The sequence below is a fragment of the Eupeodes corollae genome, chromosome 3 (assembly GCF_945859685.1).
Source record: "Eupeodes corollae chromosome 3, idEupCoro1.1, whole genome shotgun sequence".
Classification (NCBI taxonomy): domain Eukaryota; kingdom Metazoa; phylum Arthropoda; class Insecta; order Diptera; family Syrphidae; genus Eupeodes; species Eupeodes corollae.
The window spans coordinates 105004668-105021651 of NC_079149.1; the positions used below are offsets into that span (position 1 = coordinate 105004668).

General features: G+C 29.7%; 1 protein-coding gene across 2 annotated transcripts; it reads right to left on the reverse strand.

Moving 5' to 3' along the window:
• Positions 1–2776: 2776 nt before the first annotated feature.
• Positions 2777–9866, reverse strand: LOC129949723 (phenoloxidase-activating factor 2-like). Of its 2 annotated transcripts, none has more exons than XM_056061354.1 (3): positions 9711–9866; positions 3781–4158; positions 2777–3713 (listed from the first exon to the last, which is right to left on the reverse strand). In XM_056061354.1, the coding sequence occupies exons 2-3, from the start codon at positions 4150–4152 to the stop codon at positions 2844–2846; spliced, it is 1242 nt and encodes a 413-aa protein (XP_055917329.1). In that variant the 5' UTR covers positions 4153–4158; positions 9711–9866; the 3' UTR covers positions 2777–2843. The 2 variants fall into 2 exon arrangements, with proteins under 2 accessions (XP_055917329.1, XP_055917328.1); XM_056061353.1 differs by having other exon boundaries at positions 9630–9784.
• Positions 9867–16984: the final 7118 nt, after the last annotated feature.

Consider the following 16984-nt stretch of genomic DNA (forward strand, 5'->3'; position numbering starts at 1 on the left):
AGGTGACACATTTTTTTTCAGGTTTTTTTTATTTATAAAAAAAACCGTTTATTGGATTTTTTCAAAAATATACTAGTTTGGTATTACGTTACAGTTTGTTATTTACAATTTAATTCAAGTCTTTCGCGTTTTTGGTTCCTGAGATATTTAGGCTTAACCAAAATGTTCACCTTTTTTTACTGCTATAATAAAAAAACAACACAAACGCAATTTTCTTGAGAGCCCTTTCTGCCTTATTATCTGTATAACAAAATTTATTTGAAGTCGATATCTTTTCCGGTTCTTGAGCTATGGACGACAAAAAAAAACGTCGCGATCGTATGGACGTGAAGTACGGAGGTACGAACGTACGTACACAGGCACGCACAGACATCTTTCAAAAAATCTTTTATTTCGACTCGAGTTAACAATTTAACAGATCCATTTGTGTATTTAAATCAAATAAGTTTTTTTTTCTGAACTTTGCTAATCGAGACATATAAGATTAATTTACGACATCAATAACTTTCGTCAAATGCTTTCGACATTATTCATGTTTTTATCAAAGGTTCGCATTATCATTTATGAAAGGCAGTTTGTTTTAACAGCTACATTAGAAAATTTAATTTATTAATTTTCTTGTGTTTTTCTAAAAGTTCTTTTTATTTTAAAGCTATTTCATTCGACATTGTTCAGACAGGACGTAAGATAATGTCAGATGAAATAAGAAAAATGATATGAAATCTATATAAATATAAGTTTTTACTTTAAAACGATATGTACCCTCACTATGAAAAAGTTTTTTTTACAAACATCTTTATTTTCCAGTTTTTATAACTATTTTTTTTTTATTAAATAGAAATAAATGTGGAATAGCAATGTGCATGCTGTGTGCTAAGATATTGATATTCTTTGATGCACCTACTTATGTATTAATATAATTATATTAAAAAATAAACATAATATTAAGTACTAATTTCATTTTTCAAGTAAGTATGTCTCGTGGTAGGTAATAAACTTTGACCGTATTTAAACACAAATTTCTTTATGCCGGTGCTCGCTTGTGGATAAATACACCCTTAGACTCAGCACACGCCAAGTACTCGTACATATGTTTTTCCAATTGAAAATCGATTTGGAAATTCATTATTTTATTTAGAATTATAGTATATGACACACGGTTATATAGGGTCATTCATTTCGTAGTTTCAAGTTGGTATCGTTGTATTATGACACCTGTTAAACTAAGCTCTCATTCAAACCCGAAGTGCCATAATACAACCGTCAAACTGAAGTTTCACTCTATGTTTCATGAAATAAGTTATAAGAGTGATTTTTAAAACCTATAGGAAAGTTTAAAAAAAAAACACATACAATTCAGAAAAATTCATGACATCCATCCGCTTAGTCCTGTTTTGGCATACTATTTCCAACATTTCGACCGGTATCTCACTTAAAATGCTTCAATGTTGTCTTCCAATGCGTCAATTGAAGCGGGCTTTAACATAGTCCCACAAAAAATAGTCTAAAGGCGTTAAATCGCACGATATAGGCAGCGAACTGGCCGATCCCGAACGTGAAATAAAAAGTTCACCGAACTCGTCTCTCAATAAGTCCACCAAACTGTGACTTTTTCTGGATGCATTGGTATCCCTTGCAATGCTTCTGCCTGATTCACTCCAAAATCGACAATTCTGCCTATTTACGTATCCAATGAGCCAAAAATGAGCTTCGTCGCTGAACACAATTTGTCGATAAAGAAATGGATCTTCAAACAACTTTCCAAGAGCCCATTCACCAATAATTGTGCGTTTTAGTATGTCTTGGTCTTCCATTCTTGCACCAGCTGTATTTTGAAAGCCATCACACCTAAATCCTTCAGGCCCAATTGCTGCGAACGGCTACGAATCGATAATTGATAGTCATCATTAACACTGGCCGATAAAGCTGCTATATGTACTTCAGTTCGCACTCTACGTAAGCGTGTTGGTGGTTTAATGTCCAACAAATATAAATTTGGTGCAAAACTTAGTCACAATAGCCCGAATAGCCGCTTCAGTGGGTCGATTAAACTGTCCATAAAATGTAAGAAGCGCTCGATGAACTTTCTTAACAGAACACGCATTTTGATAATAAAATTTAATAATTTGCAAGCATTGTTCGTTTTTAAGAGGATTTATGGTTAAATTATAGATCAAACTGAAGATGTTTGACAGGAAAAAAAAACACGAAACGTGTGTCACCTGTTTGAACCAGTGTTGACAAAAAGATAATAGCTACAAAATCACTCTTTATGTTTGCCATTTAAGATAATGGATCGCTATAAATCGAACAAAGTATTATTGTAATGTGTGTCAAATGTGAGCTAGTAAATGCGTTGACAGCATTTTTCGTTGACGTTCACACGCCGAAACACCTTGGGACAGATTATAACCTCTTTTTTATGTTACAGAACAACGCGTTGACCGTTGAACTTCTTTTGCTTATTTGTTTCTACATTCCACAAATATTTACAGATGGTGTGTGCATTATCGCAATGCATGCTTAAAGTTAAGTATTTCTACTGCTCCCACAAATATTGCTGACTGACGATTCGAATTTATCGATTTCTCGACGGTTCCAACATGACGGGATCACAAGCCACACAACATGCCTATCACAAATCCTTATCACTCTGTAAAGTTTTATTTGCTATCCAAACTCGACCCAGACTCAAAACTTAGTTTAGTACTTTAATAACCTGATCTAAAAAACTCAAAAATTGGAAATAAGGTTTCATAAATTATGAAAAAAGATATTTAGGGACAAAGTTTATTTTTATTTTGTTCATAAAATCACATGTATTTGATTGAGTATAATGACTTTTATGGCGTAAAAGTAGCTGGATCGATTCTCTTATAAGCCAATTGTTCATCAATCCATGAACGCAATTTTGGAACATTAGCATACACCCCTGGAACATTTTCATCACCACATCCAATACCCCAAGCTACAATACCAGCCTGGAAGTAACGATTGGGTTCGTTGGGCATTGGACAAACCAATGGTGAACCACCATCGCCCTTACAAGTATCCTTGCCCTTTTCACCACCGGCACACATAAAGCTCGAATGAAGTTCAAAGAATTTTCCCAAACGGGTATTTCTTAGGTTTTCCTGACACTTGGCATTTGGCACGACTGGCAATTCGATTTTCTTCAAAATGTTCTGGTATTGTCCGTTTTGGAATTGATCCTTACCCCAGCCTGTTGCGAAACAACGTGACATATCGAAGTTTTGGGTAGCTGGTGGCAAGCACACGTTACCAACATTTGGTGCTGCATCGAAGGGTTTGTCGAGGAAGAGTAGTGCTACATCGTTGTACAAACTTCCCTTATTGTAATGTTCATGAACAATCATTTCAACGACTTGTCTGTCCTGATCGGGATAGACTTCGGTTTTTGTGTTAGTTTCCCATTCTCCAGCTCGCACTTTGAAGTTATTGGCTTGACGGGCTTGCACACAGTGAGCTCCTGTCAAAACAACCTGAGGGGTAATCAAAGAACCTCCACATTGATAGACGTTTAGAATTTTATCAAGAGCAGCTTCTTCACGTAAAACTGCCACCATCCATGGGAATTCACCGAATTCAGCCTCACTATCGGCAGCTCCCTCGATTTTGAAACCAATTCCCTCAATATTTCTATAACCGCAACCAGATGGTGGTTCGGCTGGTCTGATAATTGGATTATCAACCTTGAATAGAATAAACAGCAATATGAGAAATTGACATCCGAATTAGAGGTCAACAATTTGTACATACCTTATCACCAGTAGCACAGCAGGTTTCCAAGAAGGGACAAGATTGATCATCAATACGAATATCAATCAAAGTTGCACCATCTTTGTTGACTTTTCCATTAGAACAAAGATATTCACGAACACATTCCATGCCGGGTCCACATGGTTTGTACGAATGGCCACCGACAGGTGTCAGTGGAATCGGAGCAAGCGTAACTGGCCTTTGTGTAGCTGGATTTGGTGTAGGACTGATCACCAAGGGTGGCAGCTTGTCTCTGGTGTCGGGTGTGCCTGCACTTGTGTTAAATATTGAAGAAATGAGATCGTTCAAATCTGTTTGGGCCGCACATGATCCAATCAGAAGGATCGGGATGAGAATCAATTTAGCATACATCTCGATCTGAAACATTGATATAAATGGAGAAAACATTGGATTTAATTTAAATTGTGTTTTTTTTATTTGAAATTAAATTCTTAAATCACTTAATATAACCATAAAACAAACTAATATAATTTCTGCCTCTAACTACTATATAAATCGTAGATCACCTTGGAAATTCACTTTGACCTTTAATTATAAATTAATTCACATGCTTTATTTATATATCGTTTATGTTGAGCTAATGCATAGTATTTAGATTATCATGTATAGTTATTATAACTTTGCTCAAAAAAGCTAGAAAATGTTAAAAAACGATTGGGAACATTTCTCTAATTGTTTATAAATAATTCAGTTCAAAAATCTGTTTATATCAGTTTTATTGCGACTCTTATTTATTCCTTTTACTAAAAGCTAAAAAATTATAAGGAAAAATCATATCCGGTTACTATTGTTTATAACTGTAATTGCATGTAATCAAAAGCAATAATAAAATTGTAAAATAACGTGAAAATTAGTAGAGATACTCTCAGAGCTTACAAATATTCAAATACTGAATTGTTTTTCTAATTAATTATCAACTACGAATCTATAAATTTTTATCTAACAAATTTTATGAGTTTTTTTGTATTAATATGTCTATAAATATTGAAATATATAAATTAAAAAATTGATGAATTTTTTAATAGTGTTTTGTATGCATCATTCACGAAGCAAAAATTAATGGATCGATTATTGTATTGTTTTCTTTCAATCGTTAGAATATTTTTCAGACTCGTTGGAACTTCTTACGAGTTAAATTTTTTCAAGCTGAATAAATTCATTAGAAAACTTGAAACAAAATGTAATACAGACAGATCATGTTTATAACATTTAATAATTGTATTGATTAACACTTTGTGTTTATGTATATAACCAGAGTGCTAATTACTTTCGGTTCATAGAATTAAACAAAAAAACACCAGGTTTGTCGATTTCTTCTCGATTATTTAAAAATGGCCTACAATTTACTATCATAAATGTGGACTTAATTGAGAAAAAAATTGATAAAATACTAAAACTATAAACTATATAATTTATTAATAAAGTTAATTTTAAATGAAATCCATGAACAAGCACAGAAAATCATTTTGGGAACGTGTCCTAATGTACAATCTTCAACAACAAGTCCAAAATATGATTGGAAAATTTAGGGTATTTAACCACTGTTATTACAAAATCAAGTTTTAGAAACGATACTAAAATATTATTTATTTTTAACTATAAAAATGCAAAAATAATTTGTCCGATATCGCACAAGTCATTTGGAGAACATATATCGATCAAAAATAATTTTAAGTAAACGCAGTCATTCAGTGTCAAACGTCAGTCGAGGAAGACAACAATAAGAACGCCGGCTGTCAAAGTATTTATCGTAAAATAAATTATACCTAAATGGTAAATATACCCCTTTATTCTTTATTCGTAGAGCGTACATCAATAGTCCGTCATTCTGTAAACGTATTTATTACATTTAATTATTGATGAAATTCTTTTTCACGAATACAAAATAACAAAGTAACCTCGAATATTTTATTATTGACAAAGTCAGATCGAATTTAAGATGCCCGTCGTATAATCAAATTATTCGCTTATTTGAAATCGTCATTTCGTGAACGGTTTTTTTGGGAACGTTCCCGGATATGATTTGACGTATTTTCCTAGTAGTACATTTTGTATGTATTGTTTTCATTATTGCTTATTTTATATAGATACATAGTAAACCCATGTTATTAAACAAAGCTTAAATTATGTGCTTTCTTTCGTTCTTGTTGATTTATCAAACTTAGAAAAAAGTTCCCAAATTGATGGTTTCTGTAAGATATTCAATACTAAAAAATATGGCTAAAAAAGTATAGAACTCTGTCAAAGTTTATTAATATATAAATTATAAAACAGTATAAGCTAAAAGCCATTATTATAGCTTTAAATTTTTTGTCATAAAACCATTTTTGAAAATTGCAATCTTGGGGATTTTGAACTCAATACACCGTACTTTAAATAAAAAAAGGAAACCTTAAGATTTAACTAAGGCAATTAAAGTTCAATTAACACAAGAATTTAAGCCGATATATTAAACTCCATCAACTACATCGTACCATAATACCGAATTTCACCTGAGAGGCTACTTTAATAAGCAGGTTTTTCGCATTAGGGTCCAAAAAAAAAGAGGCTAGGATGCGACCCACACTGATATACTTCCCATCCCGTCTGTCTATTTGTTTTGCTTAAAAGTTAATAGGTTTTCGTGTTGGGTTAAAAAAGTTGTCAGTTGAACAACAATTTTGTTTCATATAATGAAATAGATTACTTTCAAAATCTAGTTTTGTTAAATAGATTTTTAGTCGAAAACAAATTTTTACCAATTTTAGTAGCATTCCTTAAATTTTTACAAATTGGATGAAAGAAATTAATTTGAGAGATATCAAGAACCGAACATCAATTTTAACAAAACGTGTGTACTAATGTTGTTGGAATGTTGGATTTTTATAAAAAAAAAAAAATACTGAATATCGAAAACAATACTTTCTGTGAAATAAAAAGTTTGAAGCCATTGGTTTAAATTTTTGAAAAGCTATTTGAGTCGAATGTAAATTTTTACTAACTTTTATTAATTTTTTTTGTTTAGGTTTTCATTTTTTTTAAACCGTCAAATCGATTTTTCCCAAAATTTAACCATATGTTGACAACAATATTTTTTAAAAGGATACAAGTAGTTTAAAGCCAATATCTGAAAGTTTTGAAAAGATATTTGAGCCGAAATTTGATTTTTACCAACTTTTATTTATTTTTTGTTTAGGTTTTATTTTTTGTAAGAAAACTGTCTATTCGATTTTTCTCAAAATGTTTCAAAATATTGAAAACAATAATTCTTTAGAGTCAAAATTACTTGGAAGCCATAATTTCAAATTTTTGAAAAGATATTTGAGTCAAAAATCAATTTTTACCCAACTTTTATTAATTTTTTTTAGGTTTTAATTTTTTGTAAAAATAAAAACTGTCAATTCGATTTTTCGCAACATATTTCAGAATGTTGAAAAAATTATTTCTTGTAAGTTGAAAAAGATATTTGTGTCGAAAATCAATTTTTACCAACTTTGAGTAATGTTTTTATTTTAGGTTTTTATTTTTTTTAAATTCGATTTTCCTCAAAATTTTAGCAGATGTTGAAACATTATATTTCTTTGCACAAAATTGTTTTAGTGATAAAATCATTTTGTATTCGTAAAATCTTTGAGAGACAAATTTTTTTTGAATTATAAAAAAAACTTTAAATTGGATTTTTTTTTAAATATACTTGTTTGGTATCACGTTGTTAGCGTTGTTGGTTCGTGAGATATTTAGGGGTAACCAAAATGTTCACGCTTTTTTTTTAAACTGCTATGGTAAAAAAAAACCACCCACGCAATTTGTTTGGAAGTCCTTTTTGCATCTTGCTGCTTATTGTCTGTATAACAAAAGTCGATATCTTTTCCGGTTCTTGAGCTATGGACGACGAAAAAAACGTAGCGAACTTCCGGAGCACGGACGTACGAACGTACGTACACATGCATACACAGACATTTCTCTAAAAAACTTTTATTTCGACTTTAGGGACCTTGAAACAACGAACACAAATTTAGCGCTCAATTAAATGTAAACAAAACAGCTAATGGCTGCTGTTAAAAGAAATATTTCACTTTTCCAGGTTTTAAGTTCGATTATTTGCAAAAAAAGGAGCCGGCAGTTTTGTGCAATGATAGATACTTGAGATTATATTTTTCGAAAATAATAATTAAAGGACTTTTATTTTAATTAAAATGTTGTATCAATACAGTACATAACAGTCGATGTTGCAAACATTGAAATGTCAAACGAAAACGTGTAAATGTTCAGTGTGAACGATTTTCGGATTTGAGCTTGATGTGAAAAGGCTTTAAGACTGATCTTTAAAAAGCCTCTCTATCTCCGCAGCGTCACTGTTTGGTGCGTTTCTAGATCTGGAGATGATCCAAATTAATCACAAACACTTTTTTCTTTCAGGGCACGTTAAAATTCTCCCACGATCTTAATCATGAAGTTAAAGATCGATGTTGTTAAGGTATTGAAGATATACAGCCGCAATGTGTAAATATTAAATTATGTATGCCAATGAAATAAACATGAATTTCTTACTATTAATTACTATTTTTTGTTTTAATTATTAAATTAAAATTCAACCTCTTATTGGTTAAACCTTGTAGAGTAGGAGCGTTAAAATTTAATAACTCAATTAAATCCTTGTATTCCTTAGCTTAGATTGTTCTTTCTTGGCAAAACTTGTTGTCTAAAAATAAAAAAAAACTACTTTATCCCAACACAAGCATGTCAAGTAAGATTATCTCAATAAAAATAAAAACCCGATTGAAGATGTTATTTTATTTGTGGTTTTACCACGCCTTTAACTTTAAATACACAAAAGTTATTAAACCAAATTATTTAATAAATAAAAAACTTAAATGATTGATTCTTTCTTGATAATAATATAAGGTACAGAAAAACCGGTCAGAAAATAAAGTACATATTCTGACGCTATAAATAGTCACACTCCGCCTCATTTAATTGAAGATCAGTTAACATAATTAAGAGTTTGATCATTTTAAATCAAAATGATACAACAAGTTTAAACTTAATTGACGCTTAAGATACAATGTTTGTATCAAAGAACACGCGTCCTTGAAAATCCATGAATGTGGTGTGACCATGAAAAGCCGCAGAAATATTATATTGTATTATTTTACAAAATATTGATTTTGTAAAATAATACCAAAAATTATGTAGATTAACTTGTTTTTCAAAAGATTTTTGATTTTACCAACCGATCGATCTTAAGACAATTTTCTTAATTTTTCATTGCAATTGAACTTTACTTTCAATTGATGGTAATTTGAGAGCGAAGAGCATTTGCTTTAATTTTTCTGCTAGAAAACTAAAAACCGACAGCAGTTAAGGAATGCGGAGTGTATTTTGAAACTAAATAATTGTTTTATGGACTGAGCTACTTTTCTATAGATAAGCTGTTCTGATTCTTTATTTTCAAATCAATAATATTTAAAAGTTCAAAAGGTTATTTAAGATCAGTGTTTTTTTTTAAATCGTTTAAAATTGTTAATTCACTTTTGGGTTTTGATTACAAAACACTGATTTTTTAAATAAATGTATTTAATTTTATGTCATGAGATCTGTATTCACTAAAATTCATGTATCAAAATACTTCACAATAAATAATTCACTTTAACAAAACAATTGTTTATTTGTTGCTAATATAATCAACTTTTTTTAAGAACAATTAAAATGCAATTCGATGTGATAATTTCAAAATTACGTAATTCACAAAATATCAGGTTTTAATTAACAATGATTATTAAATTATTTTTCTTTCCAAAATTTTTAACTATGTATAAAATTTTAAAAATATTTTAAACAAAAATTACCGCTATATAGAGCTAGGGTTGGTTTCTTTCAGATTCTCACTTAAAACTAAACGAATTGTTAAGAAATCAAGTTCAAGTTACCTTCTATATACGAAAGCTGCTGAAGGAGAATTAAAATAGATTTAAAAAAATGTTCAATGCGTACTGACCGGTTTAACGTTCATATTAAAACTGTTGCTGTTTAGTTATGAAGCTACACCGCATATTGAAGACGCCTTCGATCATTTCTTGTCTCTGTCCGGCTATTTTGCCGGGGGTTTTTTGTTCAAAAAAATATTGACTTAAAATAAAATTCATCTTTTCTTATGTTCGAGGGAGTATCTACTCGTGTCTATGATGGTGTACTTTAAAACAATGAAGTTCAGATTAGGGATGGGTTTTTTTCACATTCACATGTATGTGAAAAATCACTTAGAACATGTGTGAACTGTTTGCGTTTTTTTTTAACAATATGTTGATTTTATTGTGTTCGTTGCGTGAGATGAAAAATTTAAATAGGTTTAGGTAGTTTTTCATACATAATAGATAGGGTTTTTTAGTGAATTTTCCAAACATTACTATACATATGGTTATTCATTTGGTGGATTGAAGTAGATTGACACCTGTCAAACTCAGCTGTTATGTGAAATGTTATAATATTAGTTGAAAGATTGACATTTTTGATGATTTATTGGTTCTCAGTCGAACAATGCGTTGGGTCTTTTCGCCCAAAACCATATCCCCCAAATTAAAAATGTAATAGAGCCCAAAACAATGTTATCAACGTTTTGTTGTTGTACGATGTAGGCAATATTACCAAACCTTTGGGCGTTAATACTTTTTTTTGTTTTATGAAATTTCAAATTAAAAAGTCTGGTCTTATTGCCCAATAAAATAACGCAAAGATATTAAAAATGACATGTCTCCCAAAACTGGTTCTATCGCCCAAAAACTTTTTTAGAAGAAAATTCACAGAGCCCAAAACTAATGTCATATTGCCCAAATCAGTTTTAAAATATTACCCCTGTTTTGTTGGAAAATCTACCAATAGTATAATAAGATTTTACACAAATAACAAAAATAATATCCGCACTATGAATACTACCGATAAAAGTTAAAGTAGAATCTTACGAGTCTTGAATGGATCTTTTTTGATTTCGTTCTCAAATGTTGGTACGATTGATATTGCATTTGTATCTCGATGGCTTTGTTCGTTGAGTAGTTGTGCAATTGGAATTATTCGTTTTCCGTTGGGGAAAAAATCAATCTGTTACTGTTGATATTATTTAGTATTTTTAATGAAAATGGACTTCTTTTGCAAGAGAAAACAATAGAAAAGTTAATTAAGTTTTGCCATGTTTCCACCAAAGTTTGTGGGGGATTTTCGTTTGAAGGATATTTATTTAATAATTTGACAAAGCTGTACATCGATAACGAGAACAAAAAAAGAATAACTTTCGGTTGAATCATTCGATCATAAGGCCCAATCATAATTTTAAACAACAATTTCTATGTACATTGACACAAGTAAATAACGAGTGCTTGCAATTAGGCATAGTGCGATACAAAAGTTTACTGACTACTTTGGAATAGTATGCTACAGGTTTATCTCAGTTTAGATTAAATAAATCTTTTTGGTGTTTTCACCGCAAAAGAAGATTTAAAAATGATTAAGTTTGACAGAAAAACTGAATAGTTCAGCACCATATAAGATTTTTTTTTAAAAATTAGTTTAAAACAAAACTATATGTTTTGTACACAAACCTGCAAATAAACGGACAATAATGCATTATCTGGAAAACCAACTCCTCCACACGGGTTTTTCTTCACAAATTTTGACAGGACTCCGATCCCCGACTGGAATCGAGTGGAATAAAGCTCTTTTCAACTCGATTCAGGTATATAAAGAATTTAGGCGAGATTCAAGCTTGCTTCAACACCACATTTGTTAATGTAGTAGTGTACACCCAAATTCTCTTATTGCAGTTTTTATTTTATGTCAAATTGTTTGGTTAAAACTTTGAAATCAACTATCACATTACACAGGCGTATTTTCTTGATTATAATAGTCAACTATCAAAAACCAGCTTACTCGATTTCGCCCTTGTCTGAATTTCGCTATTTTTTTTTTGGAATTTTTTGATAAGTTATTCTGGCAAATATTTAATTGTATCAACTTTCAAGTATAAAAATCGGACTACACCGGATCGTTTTTTTGGCAATTTCTCACTGTACTATACATGGAATACCAAAAAAGCACGGCTATTATATCACTCGAATTACTAAGTAATAAATCACTCAAAGAATGTCAAAATTTGAACATTCAGATTTTTTTTTTATTTTGAGCGCTACAAAATTTTTAGTTTTAAATTTTGAAACACAAGGAAATAATACGTATCTCAAAGACCCAAAAACTTTTGGCATTATGACATTTCTAAATTTGGGCTATACGACACCGAAATTTGGTTTATTTGGGCTTTGTGAAGTTTTCTTGGTGAATATTTGTTATGACGTTTTTCTTTTTGGGATTTATGTCATTTTATGGTTTGGGTTATGTGTCGTTGGGTGATTAGATATAAAAATTATAATCGTCGTTATGCCAAAAATAAATGTCACAAGGACCAATAAAGTTCGAAATAAAACAATTATTTAGGCAAACCGACAACTATCAATTTGGCCTTTCTTTTATTTAAAATATATTTGAGAATTACGACTTTCGCTTTGATTTTTTTGAAATTAATTTTTATTTTTTAGGTTTTGCGAATAATTTTGAGTTTTATGGCTTCCAAAAAGCGATTCAAAATTACTGCAGAAGAATCGCACACTGCGAATAATACCAAGACAAAACTTAATGGCAATATTTTGTGCTGTAAGTGTCTTATGATAGCTTTAGTTTTTAATGTTATAAAAGAATCACTTTGAATTTTAATAATTCTTATAACTTTTCTTGCTTATGTTTTGAATTGATTGATTACAAACAAACCAAACTAATTTTTTTATGAGTCATTGTGAAGTTTTCTATTCGGAGGCTGATGTTTAATGACTCGATATATCAAAAAAACGAATCGTTTTGTTTATTATTCAACTGATCAATCTTTTTGTATCGACTTAATTTTTCGATCCATGGAAAACCTCAGATATCTTTAATGTATAAGTAGCAAAAGATTTTTTTAAACCTTTTACTGCAATAAATTGAAATGTGCTAATTTTATTTGCTGAATAAAACTACACAGAACTACAATTCTCGTAATCAAAATCAAAAATAAACAAATAATTAAAAGTTTCCGAATTAATTTCGGTACCTGTATTACAATGTCATATATATCAAAATTCATACACAAGTCTTCAATAAAACCACTATAAACATAAACAAAAATACAAGCCCAACCTTCAACCTGGCATTTAAAATATTCATACATCCATAAACATAAATATTCTACCAAAGTGTTTTAAGTACCAACTTAAAACGAAGCAAGATTGCGAATATTGGAATTCTTTGAATTCAATAATTATTTTTATAATTTATTTAAAACATGGTGTCCAAAAAAGTTTTGGTGTTGCCAATGTAACCCAATCAAGTTAAGTTTGTTCGATTGGTGCGTGCTATCTTTAAATATCGCATAAGAATTATTGATTTCAGAATTCATATAAACCAATTAAAATTATTTTCTAAAACATTTTCCTATGTTTGATGGAACATCTTTCAAAAGAAACTTGAAAACATTCTTTAAAAAATACATGATAGTTTTCAAATTATACCACAATTCGGATAAGGCTTGTTTTATTGTAAAATTTCATTTTAATAAAACTTCCCTTCATAAGCGAACACAGACTTAAAAGAGTATTGATAAGTTAGCTAGGTATGAAGTGCTGTTTTCGTGATTTTTATTAAGAACAAGTTTCGGTTGAATGGTAACACTTTAGTCTGATAAGTTGATACACGATTCACATAACAAGTTGTGCTGAATTTTTAAACCAGCTGATCCAGATCCTGATATAGCACAGAAATATAACGAAGGTAAGAAATCTCATCCATTGAACTTTTAAACTCTTAAAAGTCTCAGAGCTGCGTATTTATTGTGCCTATACATAATCGTTCAATATGCGTAATTTCACGGTATAGGTTCATATTGATGATCTGCAAGTTTTTAGAAGTATATTGATGACGTATGTATATAAAACCCAATTCTGAGAAGCCGGTTAATGGTAAGTTATTTTAAAACGTGCCAAGAATAAGGTTAAGCTAATTGATAGTCTTCTGATTGAAACTTGTTAAAGAAAAATGATTCATATTTTGGTTTTTATTTAAAAAAAAATTAAACAATCAATTCATGTTGTACTCTTAAGTTAAGTATAGGTAAAAAGGTATGTACTCTTATTTAACGACGTTTTTAGTAAATTGGATTTACCCGATTTAAAATTGAATGGTTGTTGATTGTTAAATTGAAGGTTAATTTTCTTCGAATTTGAGTGCCTTATTATTTTTGTACTTCCGATTAGAGTTAATTTTCAAGGTGTGCACGTTAATCGTTCAATAACAATTGCTTTCTTAATATTTTCCTGTGATATTATGATTTGTATTCATAATTTAGTCAAGTTATTACTTGAGACGGAGAATAATATTTCAAAATATACTAACAGCACTTTTCGATACAAAATGATAAAATTTATGAAACATTATTGAATTATAAAGTGCATACTTTAAATTTTCAAAAAAAGGTTATCAGAACTGAACAAGTTACATGAATGTACAGGATCACTTATTTGAAATTTGAGATATCGACTTCAAATAAATTTTGTTATACAGATAATAAGGCAGAAAGATGCAGAAGGGCTCTCAAGAAAATTGCGTGGGTGGTTTTTTTACTATAGCAGTTTGAAAAAAAGGTGAAAATTTTGGTTAACCCTAAATATCTTACGAACCAAAAATGCTAGAGACTTGAATTAAATTTTATATAATATATTGTAACATGATACCAAACAGGTATATTTTTTGAAAAAAAATCAATATAACTGTTTTTTTTTTTTTTAAATCAATAAAACTGAAAAAAAAATTTGTTACCTCCAAAATTTTACGACTGAAATATGATTTCATCTCTAAAACAATTTTGTGCAACGAAGAATAATGTTTTTGACATCTGACAAAATTTTGAGAAAAATCTAATGACAGTTTTTTTTATAAAAAATAAAAATCTAAAAAAAATTATTACTCAAAGTTCGTAAAAATTTAATATCGATTCAAATATCTTTTCAAAAACTTGAGATTTAGGCTTCAAGCTTATTTTATCTTGTAAAAAATATTGTTTTCAACATTTTGAAAAATGTTGAGAAAAATCGAATTGACAATTTTTTTACGAAAAATAAAAACCTAAACAAAAATTTATAAAAGTTAGTAAAAATTGATTTTCGACTCGAATATCTTTTCAAAACTTTAAGATATTGGCTTTAATTTTCTTTTATCTTTCAAAAAATCTTGTTGTCAACATACGATTAAAGTTTGAAAAAAATCGAATTGACAGTTTTTTTACAAAAAATAAAAACCTAAAGAAAAATGTATAAAAGTTGGTAAAAATTGATTTTCGACTTAAATGTATCTTCAAAAATTTTAAATATTGGCTTCAAACTAATTTTATCTTATAAGAAATATTGTTTTCAACATTTGGTAAAATATTTATAAAATTCGAATTGACAGTTTTTTTTACAAAAAATAAAACTCTAAAAAAAACAATACCTACTAAAACTTGGTAAAAATTCACTTTCGGCTCAAATAGCTTTTCAAAAATTAAAAATATTGGCTTCAAACTTATTTTATTTCAGAGAAAATATTGTTTTCAATATTCAGTAATTTGTATATAAAAATCCAACAGTCCTTTTATTTCATAAAAAATAAAATCTACAAAAAATAGTGCGCAAATTTGGTAAAAATACATATAGACAAACTTTTAAGCAAGACAAATCGACAGACGGGATGGGAAGTTATCAGTGTGGGTCGCATCCCAGCCTCTTTTACTTTATAATAAAGTTTGGGCTTTGCTATTAAATTTGAAAAATTAAATTATAAAGGGTGTTTTTGAGACGTTTGGTTTTCAAAGCATATAATTTATTGTGACGGCGAAGAATTTAGCTTTACTATAAAAGTGGTTTCAGAATATGTTTAAAAAATGATTTCGGGCAAGTTTCCCGGAAGCCTAATTTTCGAAAATGCACTTACCAAAAGAAACTATTACGTTACCCCGCGCGAAACGAACTATTGTGTTGGTAATAAATGTTCACGATTTACAAACGTTGTTCAGAAATAAGTCTTTTTATTATGAATTAGATATCAAATTGATCATCAATCAAGTGATAGCTGTCAAAAAGATTAACTCCGAAAGAAGTATTGTCAGATTGAAAACCTCACATATAAAAAACCACCCGTCAGAATACATTATTCACGATTTGCATTGCGATTCTTTTAGGTTATTTTTAATAACTTTTCGCACATATCGTGTACATCCTGAGTCCTGACTATATCTTGATCTTGAGTAAATTTGTTTTTAATGCATTTAAAGTTCAGTGTAGCAGTCTCATACTATCATTTCGCATGATCTGATGGTATTCAATTGATTTCGCCAAAACGTGAAATTACGCGACCAGCCATAAGTAGAAGTGTGTTGTGGTTTTTTAATTCAACTTGTTGGAATCATATATCGTTCAAGTCATGTTTAATTTCTTCTAACGCCGGTAAGTTTGTAAGTTTGGATCATCAGCAATGCTCGCACTTCTAATTCTGTCAATTCTATCTACTTTTCGTCTTGTTAATTAGAAAGTTTTAATGTTTAATATATTAGATGTCCGGTTATATATTGTTGTGTTCTTTAAAGTGAAAAATAATACTATTCAAAAAAGTATGTAACCTCCACAAATAAAGCGAGTGTACGCCAAATGTTCCCATCCTTATAGTGACGCAACAATTCTATAGAATGATTTGATGGTACACATTTTATTCAATTTTGGAGTTCTTGAAAATAATTTCGCATTATTAGCCGTGCTTTCTTAGGATTCCATATATAGAGTAGTAATGTTACAACTTATGTTTATTTCCGTATGTAAAACAATATTACACATTTATTTAGAATAGAAACGAAGAAGACAGAGTTCATTTTGAGTTTTAAAATGTCTTTAGAGTGTTTTGTATGTTGGACAATTGCAAATTAGAAATTTTAACTAAAACGTTTCTTTTTTGAATTATTCACTATACAAGATTTTGATGGAAACCGACAATTTTATAAAATGTTTTTTTTTTTTTAATATTAACTATTTCACAGCAAATAAATAAACTTAACATCTTGAAAAATTCAAAAACATTTGGTATACGTTTTATTATGTTGAATATG